This window comes from Zeus faber (genome assembly GCF_960531495.2).
Source record: "Zeus faber genome assembly, chromosome: 19".
Classification (NCBI taxonomy): domain Eukaryota; kingdom Metazoa; phylum Chordata; class Actinopteri; order Zeiformes; family Zeidae; genus Zeus; species Zeus faber.
This window is the reverse complement of record NC_137206.1, coordinates 4,111,185-4,127,976: the sequence shown is the minus strand read 5'-3', so window position 1 is coordinate 4,127,976 and position 16,792 is coordinate 4,111,185. Positions and strand designations below refer to the sequence as shown.

Here is a 16,792-nt window from a genome sequence, read left to right as displayed (position 1 = left end):
AGATTTGATTGTTTGCATCTCATTTTGGATTTGCACAGTGGTTGAGTGGGCTTGTTGGGAGTGCAAGTCTCTTAGTTGTAGTTTATTTTGGCATTCTTGTCCTTTCTTTTTCTTGTGAGTGGAGAATGAATTAATACAACTGCTTTGAACTGCCTTTGCTGTTTCCCAGAGTAAGGATGGTGATATTTCTGTAGAGTCCTTCAGTTCAATGAAGGATGTCCACCTGCCAGGAGGGTTTGGGTAGCTTTCATTAATGAGGCCGAAACTAATCGGCCTATGATTGGAGATGACAATAGGGTGGAATTCAGGATCAGTGATTTTGGATGGGACCATGCTGTGATCTCGCGAGAACACGGAAGGGAATACAGATCCAACATTGCCATGGCCCGCCTGCACGAACGAAATGTCGACAGTCCCCTCCAACTCGGACAAATAACAACCCAAATTGCAAAAAAAAACCAAAACGTGCTAAGCCAATCCAAAGTGGAGGACCTCAAAGACTTAATCCATGGGTACTATAATGAGTACGCAATGGAGGAGGACCAGGACCGTAAACCCGGCGAAGAGGAAAAAAGAAGACTCAGCCACCGACACCAACGACCTTCCTACCACTGTTGTAGAGGTTAGTGTCGTGGATGATATTAGAAAGAAGCTGGGTACGCTGGATTTGTTTGGTCTGCTTCACCAAGACACCGCACAGTCGGCGAGTTGCAAAAAGACAACGCAGATCTAAAAACCTCCGTGAAGCCTCTCGCAATGCAGATGGAGGTTGTAAAGAAAGAAAACAAGATAACGAAAGTGACCATCCCTGATATCCAATTCAGAAGTATGCGGGACAACCTCATCTTTTCTGGGATCCCAGAGAACAACACAGAGTCCCCAGAAAAGATGGTGAAAGACTTTGAAGTTTGAAGACTTCAAGCACAAGAGCTGGTTTAAAAAAAGTACGGGAACTGATGGAACCACGTTAGGCATGAAGGATCAATTCCCACCGAAGGAAGCTGCTGTAGCCCATCCTGAAGGAGAATCGGAATCACTGGTTGTCGATCAACTATATAGACGGTTGGTCCACCATACCCTGGTTATTCTGATAAGCAAGATGTATAAATCAGAATTCTATCTGTCAAGATTGTAAATATTGTTTATCCCTCCCTCCCTTCTCCTCTTATCAATCTCTCTTTATTCACTCTCTCACTATATATATGTCTGACGCTGCAATGTTCTATGTTTATCTTTGTCTATATGTCGTTTTCTTTATATCGTTATGTACCTCTACAAACTTCCTGCAATACCAGGACAGTAAAAAGAAATGTAAAGGAGAAAAGCACAGATAGATCTACAGAAGAACAGGGCCCGGTAGTACAGCTATTGCCTTGGATGCACAGTGCTGCTGCATGGGAAAACTACAAGTCCACATCCATCACCCCCGAACCTACCTCAAATGCATGCGTTAGGTTTGTTAGTTGGAATGTAAGGGGAATAGGCTCACCAGCTAAACATAAGTTCAGCTAAATCCTCACCTCACCAAGATGAAGCCCAGCTTCTGTCTACGACAAGAAACTCACTGCAGCTGAGCACAAACAACTTAAAGTGAAATGGCTTGATCGCATGTTTTCTGCATCATATAATTCTAAAAAAGGGGTGTTTCTATGTTGATCATAAAAGTGTCCCATATCAGAATAAAACCGCAATTTGAGACACAATGATTAACGGAATTATAGGAAACATAAAATTAACCAAAGCTAATATTTATGACGACCCAAATTTCTTTCACAACATATTTTCTAAACTGGTAGAATTGAGTATTATGCTGGGAGGGGACTTGAACACAATACTCCATCCAACTTTAGAACATTCACAAGTCCTGCCGTTCCTCTGAATCTATAAAACATTATAATAGTGATCGTGCTCTTGGCGATTGTTGGCGATCAAATGTCCACATAATAGAGAATAGACATATTACTCACCACCCACAAAAGCTTCTCTACGTTCGACTACTTTTTGACAAGTAACTCTCTGATGTCCAAGATCCCATACAGAATAAAACCACCCGACTTAGTCGGATGGTAGGACCTAGTCAACATATAGTTTCTGCAATAGTCACAGAATTTGGTACGCACATTTGCTTTCATTATTTGACGTATTTTGCTAATTCATTTGCGCCGTCCGACCGGAAGTCGGCCATTTGTTCAGTGTTTGTAAAAGACCTTAACAATGAAAAGTTGTTAAAATCTTGACTTTTTGTCCTATGGCATTGGCGTGGCGAGGCATCTAATGTCTATCTTTCTTTCCCCATGAAACAGGAAGTGTTTTAAAACTCAACTGTACGTGCTTAAATTTGCCCCAAACTTCACATGTCTGATAAGAGTCCCGGCCTGAAGACATCTATTTGCCAATCTTGAGTTACAGTCATAGTGCCACCTACTGGACATAGAAAATAACATGTTTTATACTTTGATGTACTCTTCCTAATAACATCTTACTCTTTCGCGCAGTGCCCGATGGTCGCAAAAGTGCACTGCTGCGTCATCCGGTATCCTGCCAACATCCCTAATGTGCACAAAGCGAGGGCCGGCTCATCACTGCTGGCAGCTTTAATTGTTATTGTTGTTATTAAGGAGCAGCTGGACTTGACCTTTCCGTAAAACATTTTAAGATATTATAATTATCAAACAGCAATAATACCAGAATCGCCGTTCTGAAATAATCACAATCGCAATCAGATGTGCAGGTAGATAGGGTGGAGCTGCGGACGTGGCAGGTTTGGTAGAAACGTCTGCTCCAGAGACGCCGGGATGGAAGTCCATTCAGATCCATTATCACCCGCCACCAGTTAATTTCTCCATCTTGCTGACAAAGTTTGTGTTGACAGCTTGTTTGGCGCGAGGCGAAGCCCCGCTGTCGTCTGCGGATCCCGGAGCCTTTGTGACCTCGGCCCCGGCATCTTTTGGGGGGCGGGGTCGCTTTGTGTCAGTGAGATGTGCTGCCAGCCGGGGGAGGTTAATGCGAGCGGCTTTTATCTGGAGCTGAGACTGGATCTGATAACGTCCCGCGGAGGTGAAAAGATTATTGACCTTCCGGAGGACGATCCGTACAGTTCCTTGATGATTGATGCGCGATTCCTTTATGGGGGCGAGGCTTCCCTCTCAGCCGGCGCTCGCAGGATCAGAGATAAGGCCGGATCATTATGGGCTGTTTACCGAGGGGTGATGCGGCCTGGCACCTGACAGAGATGTATTAGCCCGCCTCGCCTTCTCCCAAACCCTGATAAGCTGTCGACCTTCCTCCTGGAGCGCCGCCTGTCTCTGGCTCTGGAGGTGTGTGTTCACACCTGTGTTCCTGTCTAATAACTGTATCTACCGCTGTGGTATTTATTGAGAGGTAATGCGTGGAACAGTTTAAAGGATTAAGCTGTGCTGTCACCTCCAGGCGTTCACGGTGTGTGCTGGTCCAAGTTTTAGAATGAGATATAATATTAAATATTTGGGCTTAAAAGTCAAATGTCTTAAATATTAATTGACAAGGTCTTCATTTCAACATAAACATGCGTGGCATGATGAGTCAAGTTCTTCTGCATCAGTCACATTGCTAAAGTTCTTAAACCCGAAACCGACCTCTTAGCCAGAGAGAGAGAGAGAGAGAGAGAGAGAGAGAGAGAGAGAGAGAGAGAGAGAGAGAGAGAGAGAGAGAGAGAGAGAGAGAGAGAGAGAGAGAGAGAGAGAGAGAGAGAGAGAGAGAGAGAGAGAGAGAGAGAGAGAGAGAGAGAGAGAGAGAGAACTTAATTAAATAAGAGAGAAATCTTTTGTCCAAAAGTCTGTTTTTGATTTTGTCAAAATGTGTCTGTTTTGTGTTGTATGCTGAATTAGTAGTAGAGTAGAATCATATTGGATTGACAAACAAAACTTTCCTCTTGATATTCCATGGCTACCCAAATTCCAATATAGGTTAAATTTTACATCCTCTAATTTCGGATTGATCAGTTAATGGTGGCCATTGGTCGTGTCCACCTGACATGAGTAACGTTTAATCCCAGTCTGCTTTGAGGTGTGTTCACACCTGTGTGTAATAACTATATTTACAACTGGTATTCATTGAGAGGAAATGCGTGGAACAGATTTGAAAGGATTAAGCCGCTGTCCCCTCTGGCCGCTCTGTTCATCGTGCTCATGAACTGGGGGTAGAGAGTTTTCCTGCATTAATGCTCATGTTTGGGGTTGGCAGGTTAATGGAGCGCAACACCAAACACCGCTCTCCGACCTCCAGACCGACCTTATTTAGCTTCCAGCTTCTGTCGGCTAACGCTGCATGACACGGAAACATGCCATGATGATGGTGTAGGATACGGTGGTGTGAAATACCATGATGCAGAATGTGCATGCGCCATTTCCAAATGTCTGGCTGTGGCTAGTTGTGATATTTTATCGATACTAACAGGGTCTACCTACTACCTAATAGTAGTGGTACAACACTGGGAAGCTCCCAATACTGCCAGTCGCAACATGTGTGACTACAAGACAGTTTCCGGTTTTGGGAAAGAAAGGGGTCGACCCGTCTGCTGGTTTCAGTGTTTGCTGCTGGATGCCCCTCGTCCAACTCTTTAAACTTGGTATTTTAGGGACGGTTCAGGTTGGAGCCACCACTGCTCAGTACGTTTTAAGTACAAGACATTTCCATTTGCACCGTTCGTCAGTTTTTGAGTTTTTCACATGTTGTTATGGTTACCCCATGGACGAATTTGCCACTCTTGACTTGCGTCATCCAAAGGCTCCGGCGCATGCGTCGCACCCCGTTTCGGGAATTACTATCGTAACAACAGTATAAATACGGCGCATTATGTAGCCCTGCGTGTGACTTTTTAGCTTCTGCAGCAACCAGTTGTTAACGACCCGATATATCCTGGTTTTAGCTTGTTGATTTGCTGTGACAGCCTCGGATGTGGAGTGCTTTGAACAACTTGTTTTTGGAGACGGCGACGTGCCGCGTTTAAGGGTTGACAGGTTGATGTGGAGCAGTGTGGCTTGTCATGTTCCCAGAATGCTTTGTGTTTGTGCCGTGTTGCTCTGCAGCGGGTCATGAACTCAGGGCGCGGTCGCTAAAGGATGGATTCGCAAAAGGGTCGGACGACGATATTTTCACCGTCATTGAACTGGAGTGTTTTTATCTGGCACCATATTTTTGTATATCTTGTCAGACATTTACATCTCATTGAATTTCAAATGCAGACAGGAATACTAATGAGTCCTTTCTCCTATTGTTATGGTAATTCTGGGACGGAGGGGGTTTTCTGTGGTAGCGTCCCAAAACCCCTCCCCTCGTACGTCAATGGTTTTCTCTGTGCATAGTATCCTATTTGGAAAAGAAAATAAACATGAAAATTCCTATTTTTGTCATTTATACCCTCGGTTAAAAAAAAAAACAAAATAAAAAAGGTTGTTGGCACAAAATGCTTTAAATACATTTCAGAATTAATCATTTACAGTAATTAATTATTTAAAGTGAATGTATAGTACATTTGAGGAGGGGGAGGAAATAAAAGAAAAAAAACCCAAATGTTAAAAATAATGTTTAAGAAAGGCCGTTTGTTGTCCAGTGCTGAAAAACATAACTGATTCTAATCTGTCAAATAAAAAGCTTTATTTAAATATTCTTATTTTATTTTTATTACTGAGGTATTATCTTAACACGAGGAAATAGTTGGCAAAACCATTCAACACTTGAATCAAATTAGCTCCTGTGAGCTGTGATTAATAATAATAATTTAAAAAAAGCGCATCCTGTGTTGCAACAGTTTTGACTTTGTTTTCATAAGGATGATGACTACGCGGCCCTCTATGACACGGAGCCTCTGAACGAGGAAGGAGCCCACCAGGAGGAAGCCCCTGAGGAGGCGGAGGGAGAGATGGGCCTGGTGCAGCAGGAGGAGGCCATTGAAGATGAGCAGGATCCATCCAGGGGCAATGAGGAGGTGGGACACAGAGAAGAACCTTTAAACTTTTTTAAATATACAATCTGATGTAAAGTTGTAGTTGTAAACAATATAAAATTAAAAATAAGTCACCTGAAGAACTTTACTGAAACACAGGCGAATCTGTTTGCGTTCAGGTGGAGAACGAAGCCGAGCTGGGCGAAGACGCGAAGGAGGAATCTGACGAAGAGGACGACGAAGATGAGGAGTCTGGGCGTCTGCGGTTCAAATCTGAGAGGAAGGACGTGTCTGTGGTGCGGCTGGCCGACGCCGGCAGCAAGAGGAGGAACATTCCCGAAACTTTGGGTACTAACAGAGTGAAGCCTGTTGATAACTTGTCAAATTTAAATGATTTTAACTTTAATAGTATTAAATGCCTTTGTTTGGACTGATCATTACACAGCTTTTAAAAATGTTGAGTTCTTGTCGGATAATTGAGTTTACCTGCTTTGTGTCTGGCTTAACGACTTCTGATTAATTTAGACGGAGAGTGAAGGAGTTGGATTTATTCTTCACTCGAGACATTTAATTTAGTGGCATTTTGATTGTGCCACTTAATTCTAGGCTGAAATTTGTAAAAAGTTTTTGTGCTGGTGCCTGTCTGGGTTAAGGCTGATCAGAGGCCTGATGGTGTTCATCAGAATGTACATGGACTCAACACTAGAATGCGGGCAAAGAAGGATGCAAAAATTACTGTTTTTGTTATACGTTTGTACATATTATTTAAATAAATGTTATTTAATTAAAAGTATTGTGAAACAATGAGCCCACGCCATCAAACACACCTTAAAATATGTGATTCCTGGAATTTTAGCCGATGAACATATTAAGAAACAATCACCTCGGTCACTATTGACCTATGATATGCTAGGGGTGTCACGATTCCGATTCTGAATCGAAAATTGATCAAAACGAGCGTTGGATTTCCAACTTCGTAAGCACAAGCTGGTTCACGATTCTCCCCGTATTTTTGAGGGGGATGTTGTCCTATACGGTCGCCATATTGGGGCGGTCAAGATCGGCCAGTAAACAAATGCGGTGTGCGCTGAGGTGTATCGGCTGCAGCTTGTCCGGCTCCGAACCGACTTTCAGGAAGTTTGGTTCTCAGTCCGGAGAGTTGCAGTCGGCTCCGGGGGGGTCCACTGCGCCGCATCCCTCAACGCACACTGCACCCGCCCACCTGGCACTAGGGCTGCAGGAACAAAATTCTAATCAAATTTGAATATTACAAAAAATTTAACTATGAACTTCAATACAAGCTCATCCAGTTTGTTGCGCGGTCAACGCACATTAGAGAGAAATAATCCGGTAACTGTGCCAAGTCCATGTCCCTCTCCGGCGTTTCGCTGTGTAAAAGGGAGAGTGCGCCTTTGACCACAATGTCCACTATTCCAAAGATGTGGCCATTAAAGTGGTAAATAAAACTGATGACCAAGGGAATGTGCTCTAGTACAGAGGTTCCCAACCACCGGCTTGCGACCGGGCCGGGCCCCGGGACATTTTCCACCCGACCGCGAGAACACGGGCAGGATTTTCAGCAGAGCAGCAGCAGGAAACAGAGTACGTTAAATATGTTAGAGTTTTTATTTGCTTTGTTTGGAGAAAAAAATCTCTGACTGGAGCTGCAGGTCGCCATTTACCTTTTATTGCCAGTGTTCCCCTGTGGCAAAAATAGTATCAACTTGTTCCGCCAATATTTTAAGTAACTTAAAAGTTTTTGTTGTTTATAATTTTTAAAATTCAAATAAAAGTTACTTTTCAAAAACAAGTGTTCTTGAAAAAATCAAGACTCGATAATCTAATGATGGCATAGCTGTCAGTGCTGGGGGAAAAAATATATATACGTTTAAATCGAAAATCCAATGGTGACCTTAAAATCGAAAGTCAAATCGAATCGTGGATTTGGAGAAGTGACACCCCTATGAAATACTATTAATTGATTGCTACTTGATGTAAAATTGTGGAATAAAGAGCTTGGCTTCGGACCGTCAGCTCAAGCGCTTTGCATGTCATTCACCCACTGATCAGAGCTGTCCGAGCAAGCCAAGGCAGATCTGAGGGAGTTTGAGGAGCAGGAACGACAGAGGAGGCTGGGCCGCTTCGGAGGAAGAGGAGGAGGAGGAGGAGGAGGAAGGGGAGGAGGAAGAGGAGGCTTCCAGGGCTACGGCATGCAGAACTTCAGGGGCGACGGGCGAGGAAGAGGCCGCATGAACGAGCAGAGACTCCCGCTGATGGGCATGCAGGTGGGTGTCCTCAATCAGGTCCTCTGATCAGCGCCTGTCGAGCATCAACGTCAATGAAACGCCTCTTCCACCAAAGCATTTTGAGGGCCTGTTCGGGCCTAATCTCCAAGCAGTTCTTTGCGTTTCAACAGCAAAAGAACCAGCCTTCGACTAGGAAAACTAGTTCCAGAGCCGCACATACTTGGCTGCTGTTCGAGGAACAAGAACCGCTTATGTCAGGAGCTGGTGGCGGGGACAACCAAGACAGGTTAACACTTTGTGACTGCTTCAGCATAGACGTCCAATCTAAACAGGGTTCCGTAGAGGAGACAAACTGTCTCGTGCTTGAATTATTAGTGCTTGCATTATTTGAACACACAAGCTGCCGGCAGCGCCGCAGAGCCCCCGGACAGCTTGGCCCGGTTTTCAGCACAATTGAAATATTATTGTTATACTTGTTTTCAGCGCTTACACAGACGTTTATCATATTCTGTCCCACTCATTACCTAACCCAATCAATAAACAAATAATGCACCACTAAATACAAGCAATAATAATAAATATAGCTGCAGAGAGCAAACAGGGGGTTCCGTTTAGTTGTGTTAGGGATACATTTTTCCTAGTTTCCATAAAACACCATTTCCTATCGACAGCAATTACACATTTCTGAATTTCCTCTGTTTCACAATTATACAATTCTTGAATATTTCACAAATTTAACATTGTGCAATTATTTTGTTGTAAATGCATTCAAAACATAGGGGTATGACGCCATAATCAAATAATTCATCAGTCTTGTATTAAAATATGAATAATATAATATTCTCATTCTTACTATTTATTGAATTATTATAACAGGTCACTTAACAACCTACCTGTTTAATGACCATTTGGACTGACGACCAGCTCTCCCACCAGTATGTATTGTACACTGCGTATAATACCGAGGCGTGTCAGCGTCACCCATCTAATCGCGCAACAACTACACGATATACATTATATATACTATCTATACTACATTCACGGTATACATCTTATCTCATCACCGTTCTCAGTCTCGTTCCCGCAGCCTGTAAGTATTCACTTCACTAGCGTTTGCAATCACCACGCCCCCTTAGCCACGCCCCCTTACTATGAAATAACACAGGTCCTCGCTTATCGACCAATTCGCTTAACGTCCTGGTCCTAGGAACGGAAATCGGTCATTAAGTGAGGAGTACCTGTATTATTATTCTCCTTGGCACTTTTCAGGGTTAAAGTGTCGGGGACAGGACAACCGCTGCAGCTACGGACACGGTTGGGGTCTCGTTAGAACCCGGGGCAGCTCAGGCATCTCGTGGTTTAAGTTTGGTCCATATCGATCCACGTATAGAGTATGACTCAGTGGAAGTAGCCAGTCATTTGTGCATCGCCCACACGCCAAGGCTGTAAAGCTTGCGGCCGGGTGGCGGAGCGAGATGAGTTTGTGGATTAAGACACTTTGTGACATCATCATTCAAAAAGTAACAACACGCAACAAGTGTTTTAATAATTCTGCATGTCACCAGGACTCGGAACACTTGCGTCATTATGTCAGCTGATGCTGCGTTCAAGGGAAACTGAGATTTGTAACTTGTTTTGGACGCAATGCTGTTGTTAAGGTGAGCAACAGCACTGATGGTACATTCTATGGGAGCTCGAAAATTTGTAATTGGTGTCGATAATGGACCCGTGTATTGCTGTTATATTTATTATTATTAACGTTTTGCAGATGTTTTTAAGTATGGCGGTTGCAGGTGCTGCACTGGCTAACCATGGACTTGCGTTACTAAAGTTTGTGTCGGTTAATCCCTCATCCTCATGAACGGCGTTTAAAGAACTACAACCATTTATAGATCTTGCAGTGCAGACATAAAAGAAAGAGACAGTTCTTCCAAAAGTTCTTAGATCTATGACTTGGTTCTTGCGGTGGGAAAACGCCTTCTGTGACCATTACATTTTTCAGGCTTCTGTGAAAAGCAGCACAAGCAGTTTTCCGAGTTTCCATTAAAGGCAGTATCAGCCCAGTTGGAGCGAGAGCTCAACCATGTCTGTGCGTACTATGGTTGCTGTGTTTCAGATACTTTTAGCCTGGAAAATTCCTTGAACATCAAAAATAATAAACGTCTCAAAAATCCACATCGACGAAGCTGAAGTGGAGAGAGTCTCCTGCTTCAAGTTCCTCGGTGTGTCCAATAAAAACTCCCCAAAAGCGCCTATTCTTTCGGAGGAGACTCAAGGAGTTTGGCATGTCTGTCAGGACTCTCACCAGCTTCTACCGATGCACCATTGAGAGCATTCTCACCGGCTGCATCACCGCCTGGTACGGCAGCTGCTCCGCTGCTGATAGCCAGGCGCTCCAGTGGGCGGTGAAGACAGCGGAGCGCATCATTGTCTGCCACCTCCCCTCCGTGCGAGGCATCTACCGCACACGATGCCTTAGGAAAGCAAGGGAAAGTCACCTATGTAAATTAAATGTACGTCACCACAATTACATGTGCATATCCAGCGGAACCCCTTCACTTTATATTTATATCCATATCTTGTGCAGTAGACTGACCTATTTCTGTTGGAACTGCTACAATGTTCCAATCATTTTAGTTTCCGTTTTAGGATTATTTTTCTTATTCATTTTATGTACTACAGTACTATGTACTGTAATTTTTTACTCTTATTTAAAAAATAAAAAAAATTATATATATATATATTTCCTCCTTATAGTTACCTTGTTATGCCCACTACGCAGTTGTTGCCTGTCATGCCCCAAGAATTTCATTGTACCGAATGACCTTGTGTTGTACTGTACACTTGACAATTAAAACACTTTGAACTTCAAGTCAAAGTACAGAGTCACAATCCTGAGTCTGTATGAGTCAAACTGAGTCAAAGTACAAAGTCAAACTACTGAGTGACAGTACGAGATCAAACTAATCGTAATGAGTCGAACAAACCCGCAGCCACTTAGGACTCAAAGCAACCAGAAACTTGGGACTGTAGCCTACACAGTTAAAAATGGCAGGAGGGTAACCATGGCGTCTTGTCTCCTCGTATGTTCACCTGGAGGAAGGTTGGAGCATCCGTTGTCACGCTGTTGTCAAACCGTTGTGTTGAAAGTGTGGCTCTTTCACCTCTGGAAGCTCTGTGCGTTTGCTCATGACAAAAAGTCAATTAAACCACTCCTCTGGTTCCCTGATCACTGTTGATAAATGGATTATACCAAATGGTTTGGCAGCGCTCCACTTAGACAGCATTATACTAAATTAAATTAGGTCTTTGCCCGGGATTTAGTTTCTTGTGTTCTTTTGCTTATTAGAGATCTCTCCAACCATGTAATCCTTTCATTTGCATCAGTTTGTTCACTTTGAAGGCCGTCGCTCGCCAGAGGAGAGGACTTTGAACGCGAGGGCTTAATAACAGTAACACTGCTTTTCACCTTTTGGGTGAAAAGCAGTGGGGTACGACCATTCAATATCAATTCAATCCCATATTGATGAGGTGACTCACCATAGCATTCTATATTGATATATTGACATTTTACACATAATGAGAATTGTAATGTGAGACTTTGAACTTTTCGGTTCACCATCTGACGTGTGTTACAAACGAATTTCACGGAACAAATTCATAATGCAGAAATTAAATATGAAGACCGAAGGTAAATGTTGCTTTGCTGAACTTGCAGTACCTCATTTGACATATAAACTGAAACATATAGAACATATAAATGGTTCAACTGGAACATACAAATATCGGAAATAATTACACAATGTGATTTAAAAGAAAGAAAAACAAAAAGTTAAATTCTATCCCAACCAAGTATCCATATTTAATTATTTCGCCCAGCTCTACTCATATGGAACTAGTTTTGCAGTATCTAAGTCGATCTTATTTGTAATCTGTAGTAATCCTCAATTACTCTTCCCTCCTCCAGCCCGCCAGGATGATATCCCCCCACCGCCTCCACCAGCAGCAGCCTCACCCCCTGCACCACCCGTCTGGCCCCCGGGGGCCGCCCCCCTTCCAGCAGCACGGCAGCCCGCTGGTCCAAAAGCCTCTGCAGCCCCTGCTGCCCCCGCACCACCTCGGCCACCACCGCTCCCCCCCGACCCGGCCCCCCCAGCCAGAGCCCCCCCAGCGCATGATGAGCCCTCCCCTCCCCAACTACCACCAGCAGCCCCCCCAGCCCAAAAACATCCACATCAATCCCCACTTCAGAGGGCCGGCGAACAGCGCTGTGCAGGGTGAGTACAGTACACACTACATCCGTGTCGCTATACACACAATATATTAATATTATAACAATATCTAGTCTCACACAATATCAATACAACAAAATCGAATCACATATCACAATATCGATATTATAACTATATCACAGTCTAATTTCTACCACCACAGTCTCCCGTTGCAAAAGATCGATGTACTTCATTAAAAAATAGTAATAATAATTGTTGTGCGCCGATCTACTCTTAGCCTGTTAGACACAGAGCGTGCTAGTCTGTTCAATGGTCTAATACACACAAACACTACTGTCCGGACCTGCATCGGAGAAGTGGTTAGTATATTTGTGGAACTTATTATGTTACACAGTAATTGATCAATTATTTTGAGCGTCGTTCTTAGCCAACTCTGATATTAATTATTTCTAAGCTAGCTAGCGGGTGCAACAACATTAGCGGTCTAAGACTAAAGTGCAGCAAGTCTGTCTGCATCCTAATGTTAATCCACTTCATTTTTACGATGAACGTCTACACCCTGTATTTCCAGATGAGTATCTTAAAGTACATCACTAAAAGACGGAGAGGAGATGAGATCAATAGAGGTGACATAGTAGCAAGCCCATTGTTAAATATGTAAAATACAATAATTTTAATTCATCATGAGTAATGAAAGGCCATTAGTTCTACTAATTGTTATTGTAGATTTCAAGTACAGTCCCAGAAGAGGCGGGGGAAACGGCCCCGCCCCATAGAGAGGGCCAAAGCCTGGTTAATACCCGTCCTGCCTGGTTTATAGCCGTCCTGAACGCCAGGGTGCAAGGCGGTGCACAAAGCAAATGACGTCACCCGGCACCATGGTGCGTGGGGACCTGCGTGACATCACGGCACGCGGGGACCTGCGATACTTTGTGACTCGGCACAAGGGGCACGAGGGCCTTCCCTGGAAGCGTTTTGCTGTTTTACTGCTGATTTATTGGCCAAAATTGATCCGCAGCACAATTCAAAGTCTAGAAAGTACTTTTTGATGCCGAGACAAAATAGTAGACGCAAACAGCTCATTCAGGTTTGGTGATTTGGACGTCAAGTAGCAGGGTTGTTGTTAAGTTCAGTTTACAAATAGAAAGTGGTTTTTATTGGTATATTTGTGCAGGTCCTTTTTTAGAGAGTCTTGGTATGAGGGAGAGTTATTACCGATTGTGACTGTGTTCCGTAGTTGGGTAAGTTCCTCTGTAATAAAATGCTGAGCAGGACGTAACCTCCACCACCCCTCCCCTGTCTGCGCATGGAACGGGCAGATGGACCCGCTCCTCTTTAGCGCTTCTGTCCGTTTAACCACCATGAACAGCGCTTCCTCCTGGTCTCAAACCAGCTCCGATGCTGTGCGCGCGGCCGCGTCTGCTGTGTAGCCCTTTCCCGCTCCCTGCTTCGCGCGCTACTTTCTCGCGGCTGCCGCCCGTGGTTTCTGAGAGTCCTGCAACAGAGAATGTGCCGGCCATGAAGGACCCGTGGTGGCTGAGCGGGCAGGGCGCGTCGCCACATGAGGCACAACCTGCCCCGAAGAATGACCGAAAGTGAAAGTGTCCCACTAGAGAGACGGAGCAGGTGGCAGTTTGACAGCACACACAGGGGCGTTGGCATAAGGGGAAAAAATAGAACGTTTATTGGTTTGACAACCAATTAAGTTGAGACCCAATAGGTTTACACTGTTGGATTTTTCCATCGTAGAATAAATGTGAGTCTAGTCTTTCCACCTCAGAGTGCACCAGATTGATGCATTTAGCTGTTAAAATCATGGGCCTGGGGGTTGAGGGTTGGCATCCACCCACGACAACCTCAAACTCTGAAAATCCTGTGGGAAACTGTAGTCTCATATCACAAATCAACATTATAACGATATCTAGTCACATATCATAATATCAATATTATAACGATATCTAGTCTCATATCACAATGTCGATATTATAACAATATCTCGTCTCATATCACAATATCGATATTATAACGATATCTAGTCTCGTATCATGCTGTCGATGTTATAACTATATCTAGTCTCATATTTTATAACGATATCTAATCTTGTGTCACAATATCGATATCATAATGATATCTAGTCTTTTGTAACGATATTGATATAATAGAAAAATATCTAGTCTTGTGGTTGGGTGGGTTTTGTGCCTACACATGGGGGTGGGTTGTACGTGTGCACCGCAGGGGTGCAGGATCTCCTCCCACTCTCTTGGACTGGTTGATGTTCCCCGGGGCCGTGCGTGGGCGTTGCTCCCCCGGGTTCCCTGGGGGTTAGGGGGTCTTGTGTGGCTGCGGCGCCCTGCGCTCGGGACTTTCCTGCAGTCGTGGAGTGTCTATACCGTTGTGGAACTCGAGGGCGGCTATGGGGCCTTTTCCGCTGCTTGGTGGCACGACGATGTAATGACGACCTCATACAGCAGAAATAATTGGGATAAGTCCCATGCACTCACCGCTGCACAAATCACACTCATCACGTACGTACGCGCACAAACACACACACCAGCACCTGCTTTGAACACACTCCAACACCCTCCTGGTTCCATCCCTCTTCTTTTCTCCCTCATTTACTGCCATAACTATGACAGGAAGAGGCCACGTGACCAATTGCAATTCTTGTTTTGTCAATGCATGTTGTCGTCTGATGTTTCTATGTTTGTTTTTCCGTGTACATGTTGTTGTTTGTTTCTATGTTTATGTTTTTCCATGTGCATGTTGTTGTTTGGTTCTATGTTTATGTTTTTCCATGTGCATGTTGTTGTTTGGTTCTATGTTTATGTTTTTTCATGTACATGTTGTTGTTTGTCTCTGTGTTTATTTGTCTCACCTGTGGTGATTCTCTCTCTTGATTAGTTGTTTAAAGACCAAAACATGGTAATATGGTTCTCCAACGGGGTGGGTTGGTGGTGGTTCTGTGTAACAAAAAGCTGAGCCCTGCTCGTCCCCCAGGTCGTCCACAAGACAGTTATTGCAGCAGTTCTCAAAGATTAAAGAATGAATAAATAGTTGATGATAAAAGAGCGGGTTGAGAAGTTGAACTGGTCTTGCGGACTAACTGTCCTCGATGCAATGGCATGCGTTTACTCTGTGTTGTATGCCAAGCATGCTGACAGCGGAGGTTTAAAAAGAATGAAATAAAAAAAGATGCATCACGATATCTATTCACATCACAATATAGACATATTATAATGTCGATCATATATTGATATGGTGTTTCATATCACAATTTTTATATAATGAGATCTAAACATATTTCACAACATCAGTATTGGAACAATGTCTAGTCTCATCAAAATATTGATATAACGATACCTCATCTCATACCACAATACAGTAGAAGACAATACAACATTATAATATGGACATGACGGTCATATCATGTGGAGGAAGTTGCTCTGGAAAAGGATGTCTGGGCCACCCAGTTAAGCTGCTTCCACAATCCAGACCAGGATAAGTGGCATGAAAATGGATGGGTCACAATATCCATATTCGAACAAAATGTAGTCTCATATTACACTATCGGTATAGTATTTACGTATCGGCCAGCCCTAACCCTAATTGGCTATTTTACACAACTGCACATATCATAATATCTTGTCTCCTTTCATCATATTGAACTGTGGGGTGATATTGGGTATTGAGCCTGACCTGCATTCCAGTGTACATTATGATTGCTTTGAGGGGACGGCGCTTGACGTCTTGTCCTATTATGAGTAATCAATACATAACATATTTAGGTTTAAACTATTCCATTTCCTCAATTTCATAGAGCGGCTCTTAAGTGAGCGGTTGGGTTGTGAGCCGCAGCAAACCGGTGCAACATCGTTACACGGCTACACCCTAAAGATTAGTGTTTCACAATATGATAATAATTCCACCACAGTGTGATGGACTGATAGAGGTGATGTGTCGAACCCTCCCTCCTGCTGTTTGGGTGACAGCGATCTGAGCGCTTCCTGGATTAAAATGTCACGTCGCCGTCTGCTTGAATGACGCCTTGAAAGAGCGATAAACTCCTTTTATTCTTTCTCCTAGCCGCTCGTCCAGGCGTGTGTGTGTGTGTGTGTGTGTGTGTGTGTGTGTGTGTGTGTGTGTGTGTGTGTGTGTGTGTGTGTGTGTGTGTGTGTGTGTGTGTGTGTGTGTGTGTGTGTGTGTGTGTGTGTGTGTGAGAGAGATGGGTATTCATTGATTATTTCAGTGCGCTTTGTGAGGGGTCTATTAAGGGTTTTCTGGGTAGAAAATTGACCCTGAATGTGAATTTGAGCCCCAAAAATATCCTGTTTAGTTTTCTGCTTTTCAGAAAAGTGGGGTTTTTTATTTTATTTTTTTAAGGTTTTTTTGTG

General features: G+C 43.7%; 1 protein-coding gene across 1 annotated transcript in view; it reads left to right on the top strand.

Moving 5' to 3' along the window:
* rbm33a (RNA binding motif protein 33a) overlaps positions 1-16,792 on the top strand; it is a 50,051-nt gene that overhangs the window by 15,227 nt on the left and 18,032 nt on the right. The window contains exons 6-9 of the mRNA XM_080020064.1: positions 5,810-5,965; positions 6,103-6,271; positions 7,994-8,208; positions 12,137-12,446. Coding sequence (XP_079876190.1) covers positions 5,810-5,965; positions 6,103-6,271; positions 7,994-8,208; positions 12,137-12,446 — 850 coding nt within the window. The remainder of the gene's footprint in view (positions 1-5,809; positions 5,966-6,102; positions 6,272-7,993; positions 8,209-12,136; positions 12,447-16,792) is intronic.